The 20,082-nt window shown below is 50.8% G+C and overlaps 2 protein-coding genes across 6 annotated transcripts in view; both read right to left on the reverse strand.

Moving 5' to 3' along the window:
- IP6K1 (inositol hexakisphosphate kinase 1) overlaps positions 1-11,753 on the reverse strand; it is a 36,609-nt gene extending 24,856 nt beyond the window's left edge. For 2 of the 3 annotated variants that reach the window (XM_068201557.1, XM_068201555.1), the window contains exons 1-2: positions 11,693-11,753; positions 7,323-7,422 (exon numbers count right to left, since the gene is read on the reverse strand). The gene's annotated coding sequence lies outside the window, so the exon portion shown is untranslated. Of the gene's footprint in view, positions 1-7,322; positions 7,423-11,509; positions 11,535-11,692 lie in introns of those variants that run through there. The other variant, XM_068201556.1, reaches the window with a different exon arrangement.
- A 2,214-nt stretch (positions 11,754-13,967) lies between these two features.
- Positions 13,968-20,042, reverse strand: CDHR4 (cadherin related family member 4). 3 transcript variants are annotated; one of them, XM_068201562.1, is made up of 17 exons: positions 19,401-20,042; positions 19,002-19,022; positions 18,673-18,869; positions 18,438-18,600; positions 18,275-18,360; positions 18,063-18,158; positions 17,517-17,620; positions 17,308-17,444; positions 17,070-17,235; positions 16,830-16,977; positions 16,437-16,539; positions 16,031-16,246; positions 15,811-15,950; positions 15,583-15,730; positions 15,307-15,509; positions 15,088-15,227; positions 13,968-15,009 (listed from the first exon to the last, which is right to left on the reverse strand). In XM_068201562.1, the coding sequence occupies exons 1-17, from the start codon at positions 19,450-19,452 to the stop codon at positions 14,970-14,972; spliced, it is 2,160 nt and encodes a 719-aa protein (XP_068057663.1). In that variant the 5' UTR covers positions 19,453-20,042; the 3' UTR covers positions 13,968-14,969. The 3 variants fall into 3 exon arrangements, with proteins under 3 accessions (XP_068057663.1, XP_068057662.1, XP_068057661.1); XM_068201561.1 differs by lacking the exon at positions 19,401-20,042 and having other exon boundaries at positions 19,002-19,201; XM_068201560.1 differs by lacking the exon at positions 19,401-20,042 and having other exon boundaries at positions 17,070-17,444; positions 19,002-19,206.
- Positions 20,043-20,082: the final 40 nt, after the last annotated feature.

A 20,082-nucleotide genomic window follows, 5' to 3' on the forward strand; every position in this document is an offset into this window, starting at 1 on the left:
GGCCTCATTAGGGCCAGAGGTGAGAAGTTCTCCCACCTGCCTCTTCCTACCACTAACAAGGAAAACATCATGCTGCTGTTTATATGTGAAGTTTTCCATTTCACAATGCTTAAGAGAAAAGTTGCTCTTTCCTCTTTACCTTCAGGGTACAGTCCTGCAATACTCTGCTACTCAGAAAACTTACACAGAATTCAAACACTTTTCCTTTGTCTTTGCTTTGCATGTAGACTACAGAGGTAAGCTAAGCCAAGACCCCACAACCCATTCCCACCTGGGACAAGGAGTAGGGAATTTTCAAAGCAGGACTACTGGTAAGCAGCTGTTTAGGATCTGTGAAGGGAAATGTTTCTCATCTTGAAGAGACTGATCCCACAGTCAAGATCCAGACACTCCATCCAAAGAGCACACTGTGAACAACAACACATCCTGTACAAAGGGAAGGGAGAGCAAAGTCAGCTGGTAAGGAGTAGAAGCTGGCTCCAGTACTCAGGAAGCAGCGCAAATGTTTTGTTTCCTTAGGAATTAGGACAACATATAGATTTAAACACATCAAGTCTAAGAGTTATGCATCAAAACCAAACACAGACTTGCCACAAAGAACCATCATAAGCCAGCTAATCTCACCCTTAGGGCCTCTGTAAACCAGCGTTTGATTTGGTTCACTTCAAGCTCACTGTAAAGCAGCTTTACAATTCCTATCATACACTGTGGGCTGTGACACCACTCTGATCCATCTCCTCCTCAGATCTATACATTGCCCTTTTGCTGAGCTGCCTGAGAATTAATTATATGGAAATGAACAGTGTTAGATAAGGGCATTCCAAGCAACTGGCTCTCTTAAAGGAGCTGGGGACTGCAGGATCTCTGCCTTCAAAAAATCTGTGGCAATGCCCATTCAGTACAATTCCTGTTGTTAAAGAATGAGTTTAAGACCCAAACAAGCAAACACTCATCTTCTCACTTCTGTGGCTAGAAACAAACATCTGCTCAGCCATGGCTTGGGCTCTACCTCTGCCTCTTGTCACCACCAGATCACATCAAAGCAGCATCCTGACTGAGGATGTTGTGCCAAAATTGAAGGTGATTCACAAACAGCAGCTCTGAACAAACAGATTAACAGTCTGACTTTTAATATGTTGTCTGCATAAGCTCCACCTACCCCTCCATGAGCACTAACAGCTTCACAGCCTCATGTGAGCTGGAATTTCAGTACCCAAGAGGACTTTAATCTCACATATGCAGACAGAGATACACCAGGGTATTTTGGCAGTTACAACAGCATTTGAGATGACTGGAGGGGCACATGCATCAGAATCTTCTCTTTCTCTAACTGTGAAGATAAAGCTAAACAAACATTTTTGCCTCAGCTACACTCATCTTTTTCTACACAGGGAAGCAGAAAACACTTATATTTGGCAGGTCCTTAATGGCATCCTGCAGCTTTATCAGACAGCACAACTTCTGTCTGAACATTGGTAAAACGTTCAAAGCCATGAGAAATGCAGCAATTCTTACATCTCTTTGCAGAAGCTTTACTGGTCAGCAAAGCGCTCAGTTGATTTGGTTAACAGATCCTTTAGATATCTTTTAGATAACCATAATCTACCTGAGATTACCCAAACGGAAAGGAAAGAACCAGGAACAGGCTACTGGTTTTGATGCTTCCACTGAATGTTTCCATGATCTTGGTAAAACCATTCAGTTGTGGTGTACTTCAGCCAGCAGAAAAACAGCTTTTCAGAAAGGAACAATTTACCTGACTATCTTGCTACTTTTAAACCATACTTTAAAGCCAGAAGTCTGGCAATCATTTCACTTTTCATGATCCCCTTGCACTTCATTTCAACTTAGCCTTGCTTGTTAATTAAAATTCTCAAAATCTAAAGAATTTGTGTCCCAGTACATGAACAACTGAATTGGTTTTGTTAATACAGACTCAAATTAGGGCATCTCTTTCTAATGAATGTGATGCTGCTTGGCCAAAAATCCAAATCCTTGAGCAACTTTTCTGTTTTTATGGCAGAAACAGAAAGACAATCTAGGAGCACATCATTCCAACAGAAAGACTTAAAGGAATAAAAGCAAGATTATCCAAACAAGCTCACTTCACCCTGGTAAACAAATTCTTGTGCCAAAAGCACAAGGAGCAGTTGTTATCGAGTGGTTTGTTCTGCTACTGTAATTCTGAGACATCGATACTAAACAAAATTTGGGGCTTTCTCAAACATCTGAAAAAGCTCAGAGAATGCAAGGCAGTCAGTTATACAGTACTCCAGATTATACCAATGCTCAGGACACCACTTAATTTACTGTATGAGAAAATGGAACTGCACATTGCCCTGTAATTTCAAGTAGACACCCATGCTACAATAAATATACCAAGGTTTGTATGGATAGCTAAAATCTTCTATGCCCAACTGAGAGAAGCACTCCTCTCTCACTGCAACCCCTTCTAACTTTACATTGCCAATGAAAAAATTAGTTCAGTTGGAAAAGGCATATTTTGGGCCCCACTTTTTTATCTAATTTTTTTCCTTGAAAAAAGTGCTACTCACAATGACAAATAAAGCATTCCTCACTCTTTACCTTCTCAACACCTCCAGCAAAACAAGCTTTATCTTAGGAGTGTCATTTTATCACTACCAGTGCATCTACATTAAGGGATTCCTACTTCACTAGGTAAGGATGAACATGCTGATTAATGCAGCTGTCCCAAGCAGCTGTAACAGGAACAACCTTATAAGCACGTCCATAGGGAGTTAAAGCCACATAATCACGTTGCAAATCCATGCCCCTACTTGATAGCAGTTTAATTTTCCTAAGCAGGTGACCCTTGAGGGTCACAGGCAAGAAAACATGAGCTATAACTTCTCAACTGAACACTTCACTGTGATTTTTTTTTCTCTATGAGGAAGTACTGAAGGAAGGTACATTCTCATATACCTCAAGAGTATATTTTCTTGTACTGTCAACCCACTAAAAAAAAAAAACCAACAAAAACAAAACTAAAAACACTGAAAAGGAAAGAGAAAAAAACAAGCTGTGCGTTAGCGGGAGAAGAAAAATCTTAATGGAAGTGCTGCAATAAAGTAAATAATGCCATGGAAAATTCAAGGATAAAGGGCAACATTTCATTTCTGAGGTTTGGAATGGGAAATAATGACATCTGCCATAGCAAACATACTTTAGACAAAGACATTGCACTAAATCTGGTACTTAATTTAAGTAGAATATATGACATAGTATCTGATGGGACTGAAAGCTAAGGTACTAATTTCATTTGAAACCAGATAAAACTCTAAACAGAATTTCATACAAGGATACTCTCATCCCATCAATATGGCAGAATACACATGATACACAACCCAGGGTCACGGAAGAGATTTTGATCTGGGCCTGCTGTTATCCTTTAACTCCCCTCAGGATCAGCATAATCTGCAAGGCTTTCCATCATTCATACTGAGAATCTTAAAGCTGTTAGAATACCTTGGAGTTGTTTTGTGGCTTGCAGCATGTTCTGGAAGGTAAAGGACAAAGAATTAACAGGAGGCCCAGCCAGCTGAGTGGAAATGCAAGGCAATCTGAACCTGAGGCTGTCTTCTCAGGAGACACATGCATCAGTCAGACAATCACAACTTCAAGCTTGGCAAGGTGCTACATGTTCTGAAGGACAAAACCTGGCATTTTAAAATGTCTGTAACATTATTTTACCCGATCAGGAACCAGTACCACCATTCTTTGGTAACTTCTTCTATCAAACCTCACACTTCCAAGGTATCCAGTGTAACTTGGCTTTGCAAAAGGAAATATTCAAGAAGGGAGCTCAGAACACAGTTCGCTCTACTGCATTTCTTAAGCACCTTCCAAAGGGACCTTTAATATTCCAAATCTTCATTATAACTCTCCTATACACTAACCTGGGCAGCAGGCCCCTTGAAATGCTCTGCCACACCAACCAGCTCTGTTTGAGGGTTTGAAATAAGAAACTTCTCTTCATTTGAAGTGAAGAATCAGACAAACAAAGCCTATATTTAACTTCCTGTTCACTGAAGCAGTCGTAAACAAGTCCCTGTAAACACTCTACAGGTCACAAATTCCCAACATCTTATCTAAATGTTAAGCTGCAGAAGTGGATCTCAAAGCTCCTTCCAACAGGCTTTCTAGTGTGCCACTTACAACAACTGAGGCCGCTGGTTATGTAAGAGATGTAAAGCCAAAGCAAAAAGAAAGTATGTTAAACCTGATATGTCAAATTGTTTTGTAGATAATTAGATGCAGCACCTGCACATACATAAAAAAATCTTCTGCCCTATACACTAAAAAAACACAGCACACTCATCTGGAAGTCACACAAGTTGTGGCAAGTTTGTTTTTAACAGCAAAACTTCTCTCAGGTGTACTACAGCTACCCTGGTTCTTCACACTAAGTTCTTCTAAAGATACTGCAAGGCCATGCTGCAGGTTGGTTTGGGTTGGGTTTTTAACAGTCTACTAAACCAAATGTATTCTCACAGCCACAATACATCACAGGCTGTACATAGCTAGGGAAAGCCAATTTCCCTTTCATTTTCTCTTCCAGATCAATACAGTGTGATAACATGTGCCAAAAGCATATCATCTCGGGCTGAAAAACACAAAATAACAAGCATAATGGGTGGAAAAGAACAGAGTTATCTTCCTTGAGAATCATAAAACACTGCAAATGACAGGAAACCTGAAACAAAGTGCTTTGCACTCATACAAGAGTCAACCTGGCAAGCTCACTACAATGGGACACTCATCTTTGGCAGAATTCTTAAAAGGTTTTGAATTTTCTTCTGGTTGTCATGTCACAATGGGATGAACTCCAATAAACAAAGTCTCAAACACTTCACCATCTAAGCTGTGATCTTTAATTGCCAGGTTTTAGGAAGATATTTTAACTGCGGTGAATAAAAGCCTTGGTTTACTTTGGTGGATGACACAATACCATTAAGTATTTTAACTAAGAATATTTGAGTCAAGCTGCATTAACAAATCAGAACTAATTTTTAAGACAACTGGTTTTTGTCATTAGGTGAACCAGATTGTCAACAGGTTCAGTTTTCTAAGCTGCTGAAATTCACTCAAGTGTCAGTGCTAAGGATGCTACATAACTAACACACAGACCACAGGAATAGACATTTCTGTGATCTTATTTAACTAGAGCTAAGAATAATTAAGGGGAAAAACAGAAACCCCCAAGTGATGTTATTACAGGAAAAAATAAACACTAGTGTGCAGAGCACCTGAAGAAAAGTGAAAACTATTCAGACTCTGCATGATGCACAACAGCGATACCTATTCAGTCTGACTAAAATAGAGTTAGAGGTTTTCCCTCAGTTCTATAAAAATGAAAGATGCATAAAGCATGCCTGATAATGCTTATTGGTTCACATTTAGCTTACTGTCAAATTTTAATAAGTGTATTCAGGTCAACACTTGTGGTAAGAACTGTGAAGTATTAAGATCTCAATTACATAAAGAAGATTTATGCCCAAGTAAAGGAAATGCCACTTGCACAGCATTAGAAAACACACAATATCTGGTGCTAATGGAAAATAAAGTAAACTACTCCATTATTTGCAAAAGTAAAGGGATCCATAAACATTTTATACAGTGTAATATTTAATCTAAGTAAAATCCACATCTTTCAGACAAACGTGATGTGGGCTTTATTGTAGGAAGTGTGTGAGTGTTTAAGAAACTATCTAAAAAAAACCTGCATATCTATTGTTTCAACACAAATGGAGCTTCAGACTGCTTCAACAATTCTTTTGGGACAGCCTCAAGTTAAAAGATCTTTTTGTTTTCGTATTTGTGGGATGAGAGTCAATCCCCATTAATTCAACAGGTCTATTCCTCACATGTGTCACACAGCTTTATACAAAGACCACAGCTTGGAAAAGAGCAATAAACCTTTCACCAAGCAGCAGTGCTGTGAGGGTCTTCCAAAGCTCCAGGACTTTACCATGTCTTTAACCAACAAACCAATGCAAGAGCAGCATATCTCATCTTCTGCAAGAGCTCCAGTAATTTCATGGTAGTTACTTGATGGTTTGATTCAGACACTGAGTAAGACACGGGACTATGTAGCCCCCAGGCTCCTTTCCCAAATCCTTCCTGCTTTAAATAACTCACTGACATCTGCACTCGGTGGTGCACTGATTTTGGTGCTCAAAGCTGCTTATCACCTATAGTTAGCTCTAATGAGATCATGACTGCTCCCTACACGTGCTTAAGCTGCTCAGACAGTACTGTCAAAGGACACAGAACAAACAGCCAGCCCTATCTTCTTGTGCCCTTTTTAAGATTTCTAAACTCACTTTTGGAAATGCTTGACCATACTTTGATACCAACAATGGAACAACATTAATTGGAATTAAAGATCCCATGTCATTTTGCATTAACGCACTCTGGAAGTTTAAAAAATTGGGGAAAATGCAGCTCAGCATAGAACTATGGGGGGGAAGAAAAGAGAAATGTCAGAACAGAATATATAAGCTATACAGCAGTTTAGCTTTAGATCAGCACTTAAGTGAGCAGTGAGAGACACAGGAGCACGCCCTGAAGAGAAGGCACCACGTGTCTCCTCTCCCTACCCCGGGAAGGTACTTGTGGAGCTCAGCTTCTCTGGCCATTACCTTTTGCATTTCAAAATAAGAATGACCATCACCCACCAGGTCAGGGGCTTCCCCACCAAGAAACTGAACTGTGTGACAACCACTACTTAAACACGCCATGTCTAAAGAAAACAAGGTCAATTGAGTCTGTTTCTACCACAGATATATTGAGTCATATCTTTGTTGACTGGGGGAAAACACTGATTGACTTTCTTCCAAATTCAGGACAGCATGAAGTAACCTCTTTGAAACTGAAAGACTATCAGATCAGCCTTATCAACTTTCAGCAAACTAACCTCAAAGTAGAAAGGAAAAAGCAGACAATGATAAGAATTCTGAAATCATCATAAGGTGATTCAGCTGCAAATCAGCCACCTGAATGGCCAGAATTACTAGAGCATAAGTGAGCCTCCAAATCTTGGAATTTTAGTTCTTATTACAAAGAACTGACACCGATTTGGTGAATGAACAGGACTGAATTTTTCACTCTGTGCGACTGCACTTACCTGGGTGTTCCTGTAGTATCCTTCAAAAATAAGAGCAAAACTCCCACAAACTATCTACATATCCTTGCTTGAAGAGTAAACTTACAAAGGGACAGGTAAAAAGCAAGCAGTTTATTTCTCTTTGCATCTCTAAGGTGGCTGCATGTGTATTCCAAACAAAACAGAAAAAAGTTACCTTGGAAATGTCACCCAAGCTCCTTTGGCTGAGCAGTCACTGGAATATGGAGCCAACTTTTCACAATCAAGAGGGAGCAGGACCCCAGAAGCAAGTCAGCCTGCGAAATGATGCATGGAAACGAGTTAGCAAGTCCTAAATTAGCTCTTATTTAGAACTTTACTTGCTTGTCAATTCAGAATATTTGAGAGCATGTCTTCCCTAGAGACTGGGACTGGAATTCACAAGTTCCTTCCAAGAAGCAAATGCTCTCACTCATTCCTGTGGGCTCTGACAGATGCTCCTTACCAAACCCACCAACTGGGCTGAGGGGACACACTGCCCCCAGTTGCCTCAGCCATCCTTAGCTGAGAATTTCCAACCAGGGTGGAGCAGAGCAGGATCCATGACTGTTCCTCACCAGTCAGGGATGGGCACTAGGGAAGAAAGGCTGAAGCAGAGTATATTAAACCCCAGCAGCTGAACAGGCCTGGTTGTAGGCCCCAACACAAGGGAGGTAGCGTTTGGCAAAGCAGCAGGACAGGTGGTGAAGGAGATAACCTTTCTAACTACAAAAGCTAAATCAGAGACAGCTTTTCTACTGCAGCTCCCAAGCACGTGCAGTGACGTCCTGCCAGGACAGACACATCCATATACCTCCTTCCCTGCTTTTATCAGATTTGGTTGACACGGATCTTCTACTAATATGATTATGGCAGCTATCTCTGCTGTGATTTTTTTACAAAACAACTGCACCCATTTTAACTACTGTGGACACATTATACAGATAGAGACACCCTGTAATAGCAAAGCTTATTCCTTTACTCCCAAAGAAGCAGTTCAAACATTAATGACACCACATACTGACCAGGTGATACAAAATAAATGCAAGCTTAAGAAGCCTGTCGTTTACACACAGTTAATGCCACTCAAAATGCATACAGAGGAGCCTGTGGAAATAAATGAAGGCAGAAGACTTGCACCTCAGAACCATCTGCAGAGTGGTTCACACCAGCACGGACTACACAGGAAGCACAGGCAGCCCAACACACTGATTAAGAGAATTGCATCTATTAGGAAGCACATCTACCCGAACAGCACACTGGGAAGGCCAAAAATAACAGCTGCTGCCACATCAGAGCAGCACAACACTGCGCACAGGCGATGCCTGCAAAACAGAAACTAAGCAGCCATGCACACACACTTCCTCTTCCTCCCCCCACCACCCCTATGACACCAGCAACAAACCTGAGATTAAACACTGGCCAGCATCCTGCTCTGCATTCCTGTCACATCAGGAATAGAAATGAGGGAGACTGCTAGCTGCTCCTCCATATAGCTGAAAGGCTCCTTCAGTTTACAGCACGTAGCACAAATACTTGACATGACTCTTGCAGAGGGCTCTGTCACATTTTCTTTTCTTTTGCTCCTCTTCTCGAGCTCACCCATTTCAGAGCTCACTAGGGACCCTCGGTACTTATTAGACTTGTTTTTGATACAGTCTTTCTCAAAGACTGAGAGGTCAGAAATAAAAGCAGTTGTTCCTAGGCACGTCACACTATATAAACAAGCAAGTAGAGAGCCACACACAAACTCTGCAAGTCAAGTTCAATGCTAAACCCCACCCAGCACCAATGTGACACTGTCAAATGCAAGCGCAAATAAATCAGGCTGCAGCTTTTTGTCAACACTAAATTCTGAGACTACAAATCCCAGCATTAACACTCCACTGAGACGCTCACATCCCCAACACATTACGAGCTAATCCCTGATGGACAGATTGGGGAATCTGCTGACAGCGAGTGGAGTACCTGGGTTACACTGCAACAATCAAGGCCCCTGTCATATTTTCCATGGCTTCAGTATCTGCATTTCAACCACAGAAAGAAGAAACATACCTCCTCTAAAGCATGGGTTCTGGATATCCAATTCAAACTTAGTACCTACATTTCTTATCCTAATGGAAAGCACAGAGAATGTTATCCCATACCCAGCATGCCAGTCAGAATTCACCGGATCCACAAAAACCTTTAGGCACGGAGAAATTGAGTAAACACTAAAATCTGAAGTGCTCAAACCTTTTTACAAACATTTGATGATCCACTGAATCAAAGAGTCTGCCCTGTAAGCAGATGGTCAACAAACAGCCCCAAGCTTGTACAGGGCTCCAGTCAAGCTCAACAAGGTCACATTTCAGTGTCTGAACATTTTACCCAAAAGGAATAAGCTCTGTACTTGTGGGAGAAAAGGAAAGAAACAAACCAGGCAGCTCAGATGGGATGAGCAGAGCACAAAACTGCCTGATTAAGAAGAAATCACAATGCTTGTTTAAAAGGCCAATCAGCTGATTAAGGACACAGGTACTACTCCAGTCTGGGCACTTTTTTGACCTCTGAGTGCTTGCTACTCTAACCTTGACTTTTCACTACGTGCAATGCAATACAGAGTAACTTCCAAGTCAGTTGACTTGCACAATCTGCCAAGAGAGGGGATCTCAAAGCACATCTAATTTTTCTTTCTATAATATTTTTATAAGAAGAACATGTCCAGTGCTGTCCACCTGATGATGAGGCACACAGTGATTCACAGAAGAAGAAGAGAAGCATGGGCACTACTGTTTCATTTAATTTTTGAATGTATGTCAAAATGTGGTTTAAAATTATATTTATATGCAAGAAAATAGATAATGTAAAAATACATTATTGCACTCTTACAGTCACACTGCAGGTTACCCTGAACTCAGATAAGGCCCCATTCCAGCACCAGCCCCATTTCCTTTGCTCCGGCAAAATCATTTATGCACCCACAAAGCTGGATAGAAAAACAGACAGTTTGTATTTAGCTTGATCAGTCTGTAAGTCAGGGAACTCTGATTCTCACCTGCACAGGCATAAGCAACAAGGCAAGAACCTCCTATGGGTTGCAGTCTATACTTACACGAGCTGAAGTACCTGTGAAACCACATACGGAACGTGAAATTTGTGATCAGAAGCAGATCTTAAAAACTGTCCCCTTTCTCATCTCAACATATAATTGTGTTCACTTGCTCTTCTTCTATGCAAGAAAGATGCAAAACTGCCACTGAGTGCCTAATGAAAAACCAGAGGGTCCAGGAGAGGGTGACACCAGCTTATCCTACTCTTTCCATCAAAGATTCCTATGCTAATAACCTTGTATATATCAACTTCCCCCTCCAGGAGCTAAGGATCACTTCCCCTGTTCTCCCAAAAGTCTTTACTAGACAGAAGCAAAGGCAACGCCATGAAAAAGGACATTTCACATCAGCCTAACAGGCTCTAACCAGGATAGCATAGGTTGTTCATCCATGCACCTGGAAATGGTTGTGCTGAAAAAGCTGAGAGGGTCTGAAACACCCTCTAAGAAAGGAAAATTAGCATTAGGACAACTCAATACATTGACAAAACAAGAATTTGATGCAGTTGAAAAAGCAACCCAATGTTATCTTTCTTTATAGAGCTCACAACTAAATCTTTTCACAACCTACCACTTTCCTTCCAGCTCCAAAACAAAGCACTTAGCATAGGTCAGAGCTAAACTGACCCAGAAAAATACTTCACGATCAAAATAATAAGAAATTGTTACATGGGACTAAGAGAGACCTACTTAGGGTTACAGTGACAACATGCAATAACTGGTACACTTAATTCTAAAACACTTTGACGCTCCCGACAGAATTTCTATAAAAAGGAAATCAGAATCTTAGTTCAGTGATAAACAACAAGGATATCATTATTTTCCTCCATCAAAAGCCTGACCACACATGTGTTAGCATATCAGCTGCAGGTGACAGTTCACTACAATGAGACTGTCACAACACATTACTGCATACTGTTTTGTGAGACAAGCTACTATGTTTACACAGCCCTAACGATCACAGAAACATTACACTAAGAATGAAGTGAGACCCAAGCCTCCACCATTCCTGCACCATTCAGTGCTTCGTTAGCAAAGGCCAATTATTGGAATCCAGCTCTGGAAGCTCTGAACACTAAGTTAAGCCAGGTGAACCTGAAGGGAGGAAAAGCAGATGGAGCAAAAAAAAAGAGCAAGACAGTAGACAGGCTGAAGTGATAAAAGCAGCACATACTAAAGTATACTGCTCGGGGAAAAAAAAAAAAAAAAAAAAAAAAAAAAAAAAGCTGATGCTCAGCTTAAAAATGAAGGCATATGGGGCCAGTACCACCTACCCTAATTCAACCCCTCCTGGAAAACCCCGGGGAAGGCTGGTCCCGGTCCAGGCCTGCAGAGCCACGAGCACACCTGCCCCGGGGGACTGCCAGGCACTCCGGGTGTCCCTCCCGGGGCCACCCACACCCCTCCCCTGCCGGGGGGCAGCACGGACGGGCCCCTAGCCCCACCAGCCTCCTCACCATGTTGGTTTCATGTTACCGCCGCGGCTTCCGAGCTCCTTCCTGCGCGCAGCTCCTGTGGAAGGGAAGGAAGGGCACAAAGGAAGGGGACGCTCGCTCTGCCCGCTGGGCACGGCCCTGGCCCGGCACCGCGCAGCCCAGGGAACCCCGCCCCGGCCGTGCCCCAGGCGGGCCCCGCAGGGGAAAGCGCCCGGCTCTCACCCACGCACACGCGGGAACGCACCGGGCTCTCCCCAGCCCCTCCTCACGGGGCCGCGCACCGACCCCTCCACTCCAGGCCCATCCCGGTGCTCGCTGCCCCCTCACCCCGGCTGCTCACGGGGCCGTGCCTGTGAACCCCCTCTCCCTTCACGGGGCCGCACCCGAGTCTCCCCTCACGGCAGCGCGCTCGGCTCACCGCCCGCCCGGCAACCTGGCCTGTCCCCGCCCGGCGCAGCTCACCGGCCGGCGCTGCCTGCCCGGCCGGGACACCGGAACGCGGAGCCCCAGCGCCGCCGCTCCTCGCCGCTCGAATCAACAACAAGATGGCGGCGGGCGGGCGGGCGGGGCCCGGCGCTGGCCGTCATAGCAACCGCGCCGTCCAAAGCCCGCCCCGCCGCCCTGCGCGCCAGTCCGCACCCGAGTCCCGCCCCACGGGGGCCCTCTCGGCACGCTGATAGGTCAACCTCGGTGTCACTCAAGCGCAGAGCCGCCCCGCCCTTTCCCGAGCGCGGACGGCAGCGCACGTTAGGCACATGTGACGCCCGCCAGAGCCCCGCCCACTCACGGGCAGCGCCGCCTCATTGGCTGCCCGCGGAGAAGGGGGGGCGCTCGGCCAATGGGCGCGGCCCGCGGCTCCGCGCCCCGAACGCGCTCCCCGATCAGAACCGTCTCCGGCCGGGCTGCGCTCCGTGCTCCCCGATACAAACTCACACCCGCCCGTCCCGCGGTCCCACCCACACTCAGAGTTCCCCGCCCCGAGCCCCCGGGGCCGCCCCGCATCCCCCTCCGGCCGCCGCTAGGAGCGGCGTCTCGCCAATGGGACGCGCTCACGCACCACTCCGGTACCACAAAGGGTTAAATTCCGGGACGGTCACGGTTCCCGTCGGTTCCAGGGCAAAAGGGGCCCTCAGGCAAAGAGGGTCACAGATGACCCCTCTCACTGTGAAATTTCACGGCTGGCCCCCGTTCCCCTTCCCTCCCCTTAGTCACCTACTCCCCAATTAGTCTCTTCCCTCTTATCCCGCCAGCGCTTCATTTCCCCAGGAGCTGCCAGGGAGGCGTCCCGTGGCGCGCTCCTTTGAAATTCAAACAACCGGTTTCCCACCTCCAGCTGACTGACGCCTTCAAAGCCTCCCGCCGCTCCCAGCTCCTCCTGCGGCGTCCCGCTCACCTGCACCCACGCTAATTCACTTTTCCTCCCAATTATCAACCCATCCCCTCTGCCGACCAGCTGCTCGTCCCACCCGTTTGCGCCTGCGAGCGCTGGAACAAAGTAGAGCTTGAGGGGGACACCGACGTCGGGGCAAAAGTTGCTCAAAATTACCCGTGGCTGAGTTTTCTTGCTCCAGATAACCTCCCTGTGGAGGACTGCCCCGGCTGGGTCACATCCAGAGGCTACAGAGATGCTTCTGTCACCGAAGCAGACTTGGCCGAAGCTCTTGTAACATTTTTCACAGCGCCAAGCCCGCTGCCAGTCCTTGTCCTGGGTCATGCCACTCACACGGCTGACGAGACAGTGCTAATGACCACCACAGCAGGACAGCCACCAGCAGCAGTGCCCGCAGTGGGACTCCCCAAGGCAGTCACAGCCGCATGTGCAATCTCTGACACTATTTATTAGGTCTACACCGGCTGAGGTGGCTCAGGGTGTGGCTGCACCCCATGTGCAGCAGGTTTGGCCACAAAGGATGGGTCACAAGGAGCCCCCCATCAAGCCAAGCCCTTCAGATCCAGCGCCGAGCCCCCGTCATGCTGTTGAAGAGATAGTCCCTGCCGGTGCCTGAGATGGAGGCAGCACTCAGCCACTGCCCTGTGGGCCTGGTCCCCATCTCTCCTGTCCCCAGACCCCTCTGCCCTGGGGAACACAACCTGAGGCTGCTGTTGAAGCAGCAGGGGCTGTGGGACAGGGTACTCACGTCGTTCCTGAGCATGGCCATCGAACTGCCCCTGTGGGGAGGAGACAGGAGAGGCTGCTCAGGGCCACAGGGCACCTCCCTGGCAGGGCACCCACCCTCGCTGCCACACACTTACTGGGTTGCTAGCATGTGAGAGTCCCTGTTCTTGCTTGCCCCGCTGTGCTCCACCACATCCCAGGAGATGCAGAAGGAAGAGAGGGAATGCTGTCAGTGATGGGTTGCTGGCCTCAACCCCAAGAGATGCTGCTGGGAGTAACTTGCCAGCCAGGTTTTGCCCTGCCAGCTGCACCCTGTTTAGCCCATCATCCACGAACCTGATTGTGCCCTGGCACAGGAGGGGACTGTGACAGGGCTGTGCTACCCCAAGCACCACCACTTTTCACCAGTGCCTGAGCAACAAGCAGGTCTGCCACCATATCCACTTGTTTCCCCACGTGCTGGCACGCACCACTCTTGTGCTTGGAGGATGCTGTGCTGGGGGAGCTGCCAGGGCCACCCACAGGGCTGACCCTGGGTCTTCTCCCTTGCATGGTCACAACAGTCCCAGTGTCACCAAGCTCTGTGGCCCCAACCTTACCAATGAACCTGGATCCAGCTATGCATCACCTCGGGGCAGTTATGCCACTGGAGGTGACTGTTATCCTGCCACGGGCTTGCATGTCTCCTCCTTGCTGTGCAGACACTTGGCATAAGCTGGTCTAGCGTCTCCTCGGGCTCTCTCCTCTGTCACCTGTCACCACCACTGATCCTCCGGGTGTTGTGCAGCCTGCTCACGTCCTCCCTGGGAGCTTTCCCTGACACATGGGACTCACCCCTGCCAAACAGGGGCTCCCCATGTGAGCTGCAGTGACCTCAGCCCTGGTGCCAGGACCCAGCCTTGCAATAGGCATTGGCAATAGCACTGTACCATCCCACCCTGTCCACTGCAAAGTCTGTGCCCCAGCCTGGCCACCAGCATTACGGTCTACTGGCCAAATTGCTCTCTCCTCTCCCATAGCGCCCATCAGGGCTGCACACTTGCCCTGGGCAGAGATGGCTCCCTGGCACAGCAAGGCACGGCCAAACGCAGAGAATATTAAACATACCCTGTGTGCTATGTCTCCTTGGCTACCTGCAAAGACAATACAACTGCCAATATGACCAGCCTGGCCATATAGCACTCACCTCTTGGCCAGGAACAGCTTGCCAGGGGCCCGGTTGCTGGGGGAGGAGCAGAAGGCAGCCGTGAACCCTCAGCCTTGCTCACTGAGCCATGCCGTGAGGCGGGCTGGGGCTCACCTGCACAGCAGGTTGCAGGCCATGCAGCCCAGGGTGGCCAGCAGCAGGGCACCAGTGATGGTCAGCACGGCCACAAACCAGGCTGGCGGGTCCCACACTGCCTCTGTCTGCATGACAACCAGCGGCTCCTTCTGCAGTGTCTGTGGAGGCAGTGGGGTGAGGGGCCAGGGGGGGTTCAAGGGACCCTGGAGCACCTCCTGGTCAGCGGGCTCTGCTCACCGTGTGCTGGGTGGTGGTGCTGGGGGGCACCGGGGTGCTCCGGGGGGTGACGTGCACCACCAGTGCCACCACGCTGCTGCGGCGGCGGGCACCAGAGCCGCCCCATACCTCCACCAGCAGGACAAAGGGGTGGGGCTCGGCTCGGTCACTGGGGAGGTAGACAAGGGTGTTCTGATCCAGCCGAAAGCGCCCGTCTTCATTGCCTGGACGAGAGGGTCTGCTCAGTGTCACACCACGGCGAGGGCTGGTATGTGCCGTGGCTTGGCCGTTCCTTACCTCCAACAATGTTGTAAGTCAGCACGGCACTGTCGGGGCCGCCGTGGCACACCAGGTGGGTGACAGGCTGGCGGCTGCCCGGGGACCCAGCCGTGATCCGCAGCTCCTGCACCTCGGGGATGCACACCGGCAGCTGGTCCGGCACAGCCTGCCAGGAGCAGGGGGAAGCGGTAGGGCACCCCCAGTCCATGCACCCACCACAGCTCACCCAGCGGGCTGTCCTCACACCTGCAGGCGCACAGACACGTCGCACAGACAGCTCTGCCTGTTCCTTAGGTCCAGGTCATTGTGGGTGTCCGTCAGCCGCACCACCAGCCTGTAGCTCTTCTGCTGCTGCGCGTCCAGGGGTCCCACCACGCGGATCTCGCCTGCGGGGAGGCGTGAGCGGCTGGGAACCGGTAGGTGCGATGGGCTGTGGCGGGGGCTGGGGAAGGGGCCGGGTGCTCACCAGTGCGCCTGTCGATGGAGAAGGGCTGTGCGGGGCCAGACCCCCCCTCCAGGCTGTACTCGAGGCTGTCCAGGGGGTAGTCGCGGTCAGTGCCAGCCACACGCCCCACGACACTGCTGAAAGCTGCTGTCTCTGGCACGGTGAAGGTGGCACCGCGTGGGCACGCCGGTCTGAATTCGTTCACAGGTGTCACCGTCAGAAGCACGGGCACACGGGCTGTGTGGCACACAGCTGCTCAGCCATGCTGGCATCCCACAGCCTCTGCTGAGCTGATTGAGATGGGCACAGAGGCACCAGCCCTGGGGTGGGCATCTCTGGGGCAGCAGGGAAGGAATGTTTCCTCTGTGATCTGCTGGTTTGGGGATTGGGAAAGGTCTTTTCCCACCCTAAGGACATGAGCACTCACTGCTCTTTAGGGGCTGTCCTCCTACTGTCACCACAATGGTGGCTGTGAACTGGAAGCCCAGTGCAGCCATGGCCTCCGAGTCATAGTCCAGGGTGGTGTTGACCTGCCAAGCCAGGAGGGAAGTGTCAGGCAGAGCTGGGGTGCTCTGCAAAGCTCAGCTGCCCTGCAAAGCCAGAGTATCCCACAAAGTCAGGGTGTCCCACAAAGCTGCAATGCCAGGGGAGAAGGAGGGAGCAAGTGAGGAGAACGAGCAGGCCCTGGGGAGCGGGGAGACATGAGGAGCTCTGACCCAGAACCTGGCATGACAACACATGTCACAGGGTCCCACTGTCCCACTGGGCTCCAGGGTCTGGGCTTGCTGTCAACCTGGGCACTGCCCATGGCCCAGCTCACCTTCAGCTGTGGCCCCTCCATACAGAAGTGGGAGCGGGAGGAGGGAGGCCCCTCGAGAGCATAGTGCAGACACCCGTCAGTGCTGGTATCGGTGCACGTCAATGTCACCAAGGTGGTGTCGGGGGACACTGTTTCGGGCACCTGGGACCTGTGGCAGAGAGCAGCCAGCAGCTCAGCCTCTGTCCCATGTTCCGGGTGCAGCAGAGAGTCCCATGCACCTCACTCCCCCCTGAACCATACACGAAGATGGCTGGGACACATCTTGGTGCCTGATGGTCTCTCCCCTGCACGGTGATGTTGACTGTGGCGGTGGCGTGGTCGTTGGGGTGCAGCGCGTTGTAGGCCCAGATGAGGAGGTGGGCACGGATCACCTCCAGCTGGTGGGTGCTGCGGATCTCACCTGTCACTGCAGGAAGAGCCATGGCCTCGCACTGGGCACAGGGACAGGGACAGGTTGTCCCTGGGGATCCCTGCTCACCCTCATCAATGGTGAAGAACGTGGGAGCCACAGGAGCAAGGATGGCATAGCGGACATTGTCACCGCTGGCATGGACCTGTGTGACCACCTCCCAGGGGCCAATGCCCTCTGTCACTGTCACAGCCCGGTGTGGCTCACTGCAGGCGAGGTGGGCATTGTGGCACAGCCTGGTGCCACCAGCACCCCCCTCCTGGCCCAACCCCACTCACAGGAAGGTGACGCGGGAACGGCGTGATGGCAGCACCTCCACCCTTACAGCCCCGCTGCAGTTGTGCCCGTGATGATCCATCACCTCAATCTCCAACCTGAACACCTGTGGGCCAGCACCGGGGTAGCTGTGGGACAGCCCAGAGTGGCACCACAATGGGGATGGGGATGGGGATAGGGATAGGGATGAGGCTACTAATAGGGACAGGAATAGCGGTGGGATGGGAACAGAACAGCAACAGAGACAAAGGAGAGGGGGCGAGAGATGAGAATGGGGCTTGGAGTAGGAACAGAGGTGGGAAGAGGTGTGGAGATGGAGATGAGTATGAGCTGGAGACTAGAATGGGCAGGAATACAGACAGGGATATCCTTATGGACAGAACTTGAGATGCAGAAGGGGATGGGGTCAAGGCTGGAGCATTTGTGGGTCCAGAGGGAGTCAGGGACCTAATGGGCAGAGCAGGATGTGGAGAGCTGTGGCCAGGGAGGGGCTCAGCCCCAGTGGGCTGAGAGGTGGCTGTGACCAGCCTGGGGCTGCTGGTGCCCACCTGGGTGTCCTTGCTGGGGTCAAAACCATTGTCAGGTGCCAGCACCAGGCCCTGGCGGGTGAGCGTGAGTGGTGTGTTGTGGTTTTGGAGCCTGAACTGCAGAAAGGAGGGTGATGAGAACCCCTGTCCCACTCCTCCATACCCGGGGTTCTGCTGTCTCCAAGGCTGCTCCCTTCTATGGGGGTGTGGCCCTCCAGGGAGCAGCCACTCACCTTCAGCCCACCAAGTGGCTGTGGCAGCACCGCATACAGGGGTGTCCGGGGCGCCACATCTGCCAGCACCTGCACCACATCACCCTCTGGAACACAGCATAGCTGTGGGAACTTGTCTGGCTGGCACCCACAGCCCCCACTGCCCTGTGCCCCCTGTTCCTACCTGCGCTGGCAAAGGGCGTGTCACAGCGCAGCACATGCCCTGCTGCCACCCGGACAAAGAGCCGCTCTTCCACCTCATCCTCACCAGGACAAGCAGCCTGCAGGATCAGTGTGTACTGGTTCACCCGGCGGGCATCAAGCTCTGCACCAGCACGGAGTGTCACCTGCCATGGGGACACAGTCACTCAGTAGGGAGTCTGCCAGCTCCTGCCCCACTCCCTATTCCCCAGCCACACCTCTGCCCGGAACGTGGTGGCATCCGTGGGGTCAGAGCTGATGGCGATGGAGTTGAAGGGATGGTCGGGCTCAATGCTATCCAGGGTGACATTGGGACTGCCACTCGAGTTGCTGCAGGACACGGTCACCTCAGCGACGCGGGTGCCTGACGCTGTGTCCTCACTCAGGGCCACCACACGTGGCAAGTCAGGCAGGACTGGTGGAAGACCCCAGGGATCACTGATGGCTCATCCAGTTGTGCTTATGGAGCCCTGCTCCTGCACCTAGGCACTAATGCAGGCACAGGTTTCCCTGCCAGGCACAGCCGGATCCAAAGCACTGCTCATACCTGTTGCTCTGACGAAAGTCCCTGCAAAGAGGAGGGTGTCACCGCAGCCTGCCAGGTGTGCCCTGGCAATGCCCTGGGGAGGCCCCAGAATTCCCTCTGTGAGATGCTCGGATGAAACCCCAGTGGTGTTTGCATATGCCACAGTGATGCACAAAAGAAGCCCCAGTAACATCCTGGCAATGCTGAGGACACCCGGGTAATGCCCTGAGCATGCTCGTGTGATGCCCCCTCCCCGCCTCAACCCAGCCAGGCAGCTGCCAATCCCTCTGCCCATCCCAGGGTCAGCCCCAGGAATGTGGGAACAACCGAGGACAGCCTCTCCCCTGTCCCCTTCCTCTCAGTCATCCACCCAGGATCTGGCAAAGGGTGCCCCGAACACTGTGACCCTGAAGCACCTACCCGGGGCACAGAGGCTGAGGAGGAGGAAGGTGAGGTGTCCGTGCATGCCCATGGCTCGCTGGGTGTTTGGGACAAGCTGCAGCCGGTTGCCAGGGGTGCTGGGCACCACCCCGGCGCGGCGTCATGCCGTCCATCCCCACCCGTGGTGGCCGTCCCGGCCAGGGGAGGGACAGGGCACGGCTCCAGTGTCCCCGGCTCTGCACGCCGCCGCTCCCAGCCCCTCGCAGCTCCGTGGGGTTTGGCTGCCACCCCACTCTGCTTCACCACGCGGCACGCTCGGGAACCGGGAAAATTAGCTGGGAGGTAATTTTTGGCCGTGTTCTCGTTCATTTGCAAACCAGTGCCGCTTCTCCCGGGATCCCCATTAAGCGCTATTAGTTCCCAATTAACGGGCATCGCGGCCAGGGTCACTCTTCTCTTTCCTCCTCCAGCGCCCAGGCCCGGCTCTGGCAGCCCGGTGGCGTGGGGTGCCGAGGGGAGATGCCTCCGCCGGGGCTCTGTACCGGAGCTGCCCTCGTTCCCGGCGGGGCATACCGCGCTGCGGGACCCCCGGTGCCCGAGGTGCTGCTGGCCGGGACACGGATCCCGCCTGGCCCGGCAGTGCCCGGGTGGTGCCCGGCGCGGGGCCCCGGGGCGGCGGGGAGGGGTCCGTGGGCGGGGCGGGGCCCCGGGGCGGCGGTGC

This window comes from Anomalospiza imberbis, chromosome 11, assembly GCF_031753505.1.
Source record: "Anomalospiza imberbis isolate Cuckoo-Finch-1a 21T00152 chromosome 11, ASM3175350v1, whole genome shotgun sequence".
Lineage (NCBI taxonomy): Eukaryota > Metazoa > Chordata > Aves > Passeriformes > Viduidae > Anomalospiza > Anomalospiza imberbis.

Coding starts and splice junctions, on each gene's coding strand:
- CDHR4 (XM_068201560.1), bottom strand. CDS start 19,173: ATGTTACTGGGGCTTCTTTTGTGCATCACTGTGGCATATGCAAACACC. Junction 16,247..16,436: donor AGGACAGCCCCTAAAGAGCA/GTGAGTGCTCAT, acceptor TGTGCCACACAG/CCCGTGTGCCCGTGCTTCTG. Junction 15,228..15,306: donor GCACCACCACCCAGCACACG/GTGAGCAGAGCC, acceptor CTGCCTCCACAG/ACACTGCAGAAGGAGCCGCT.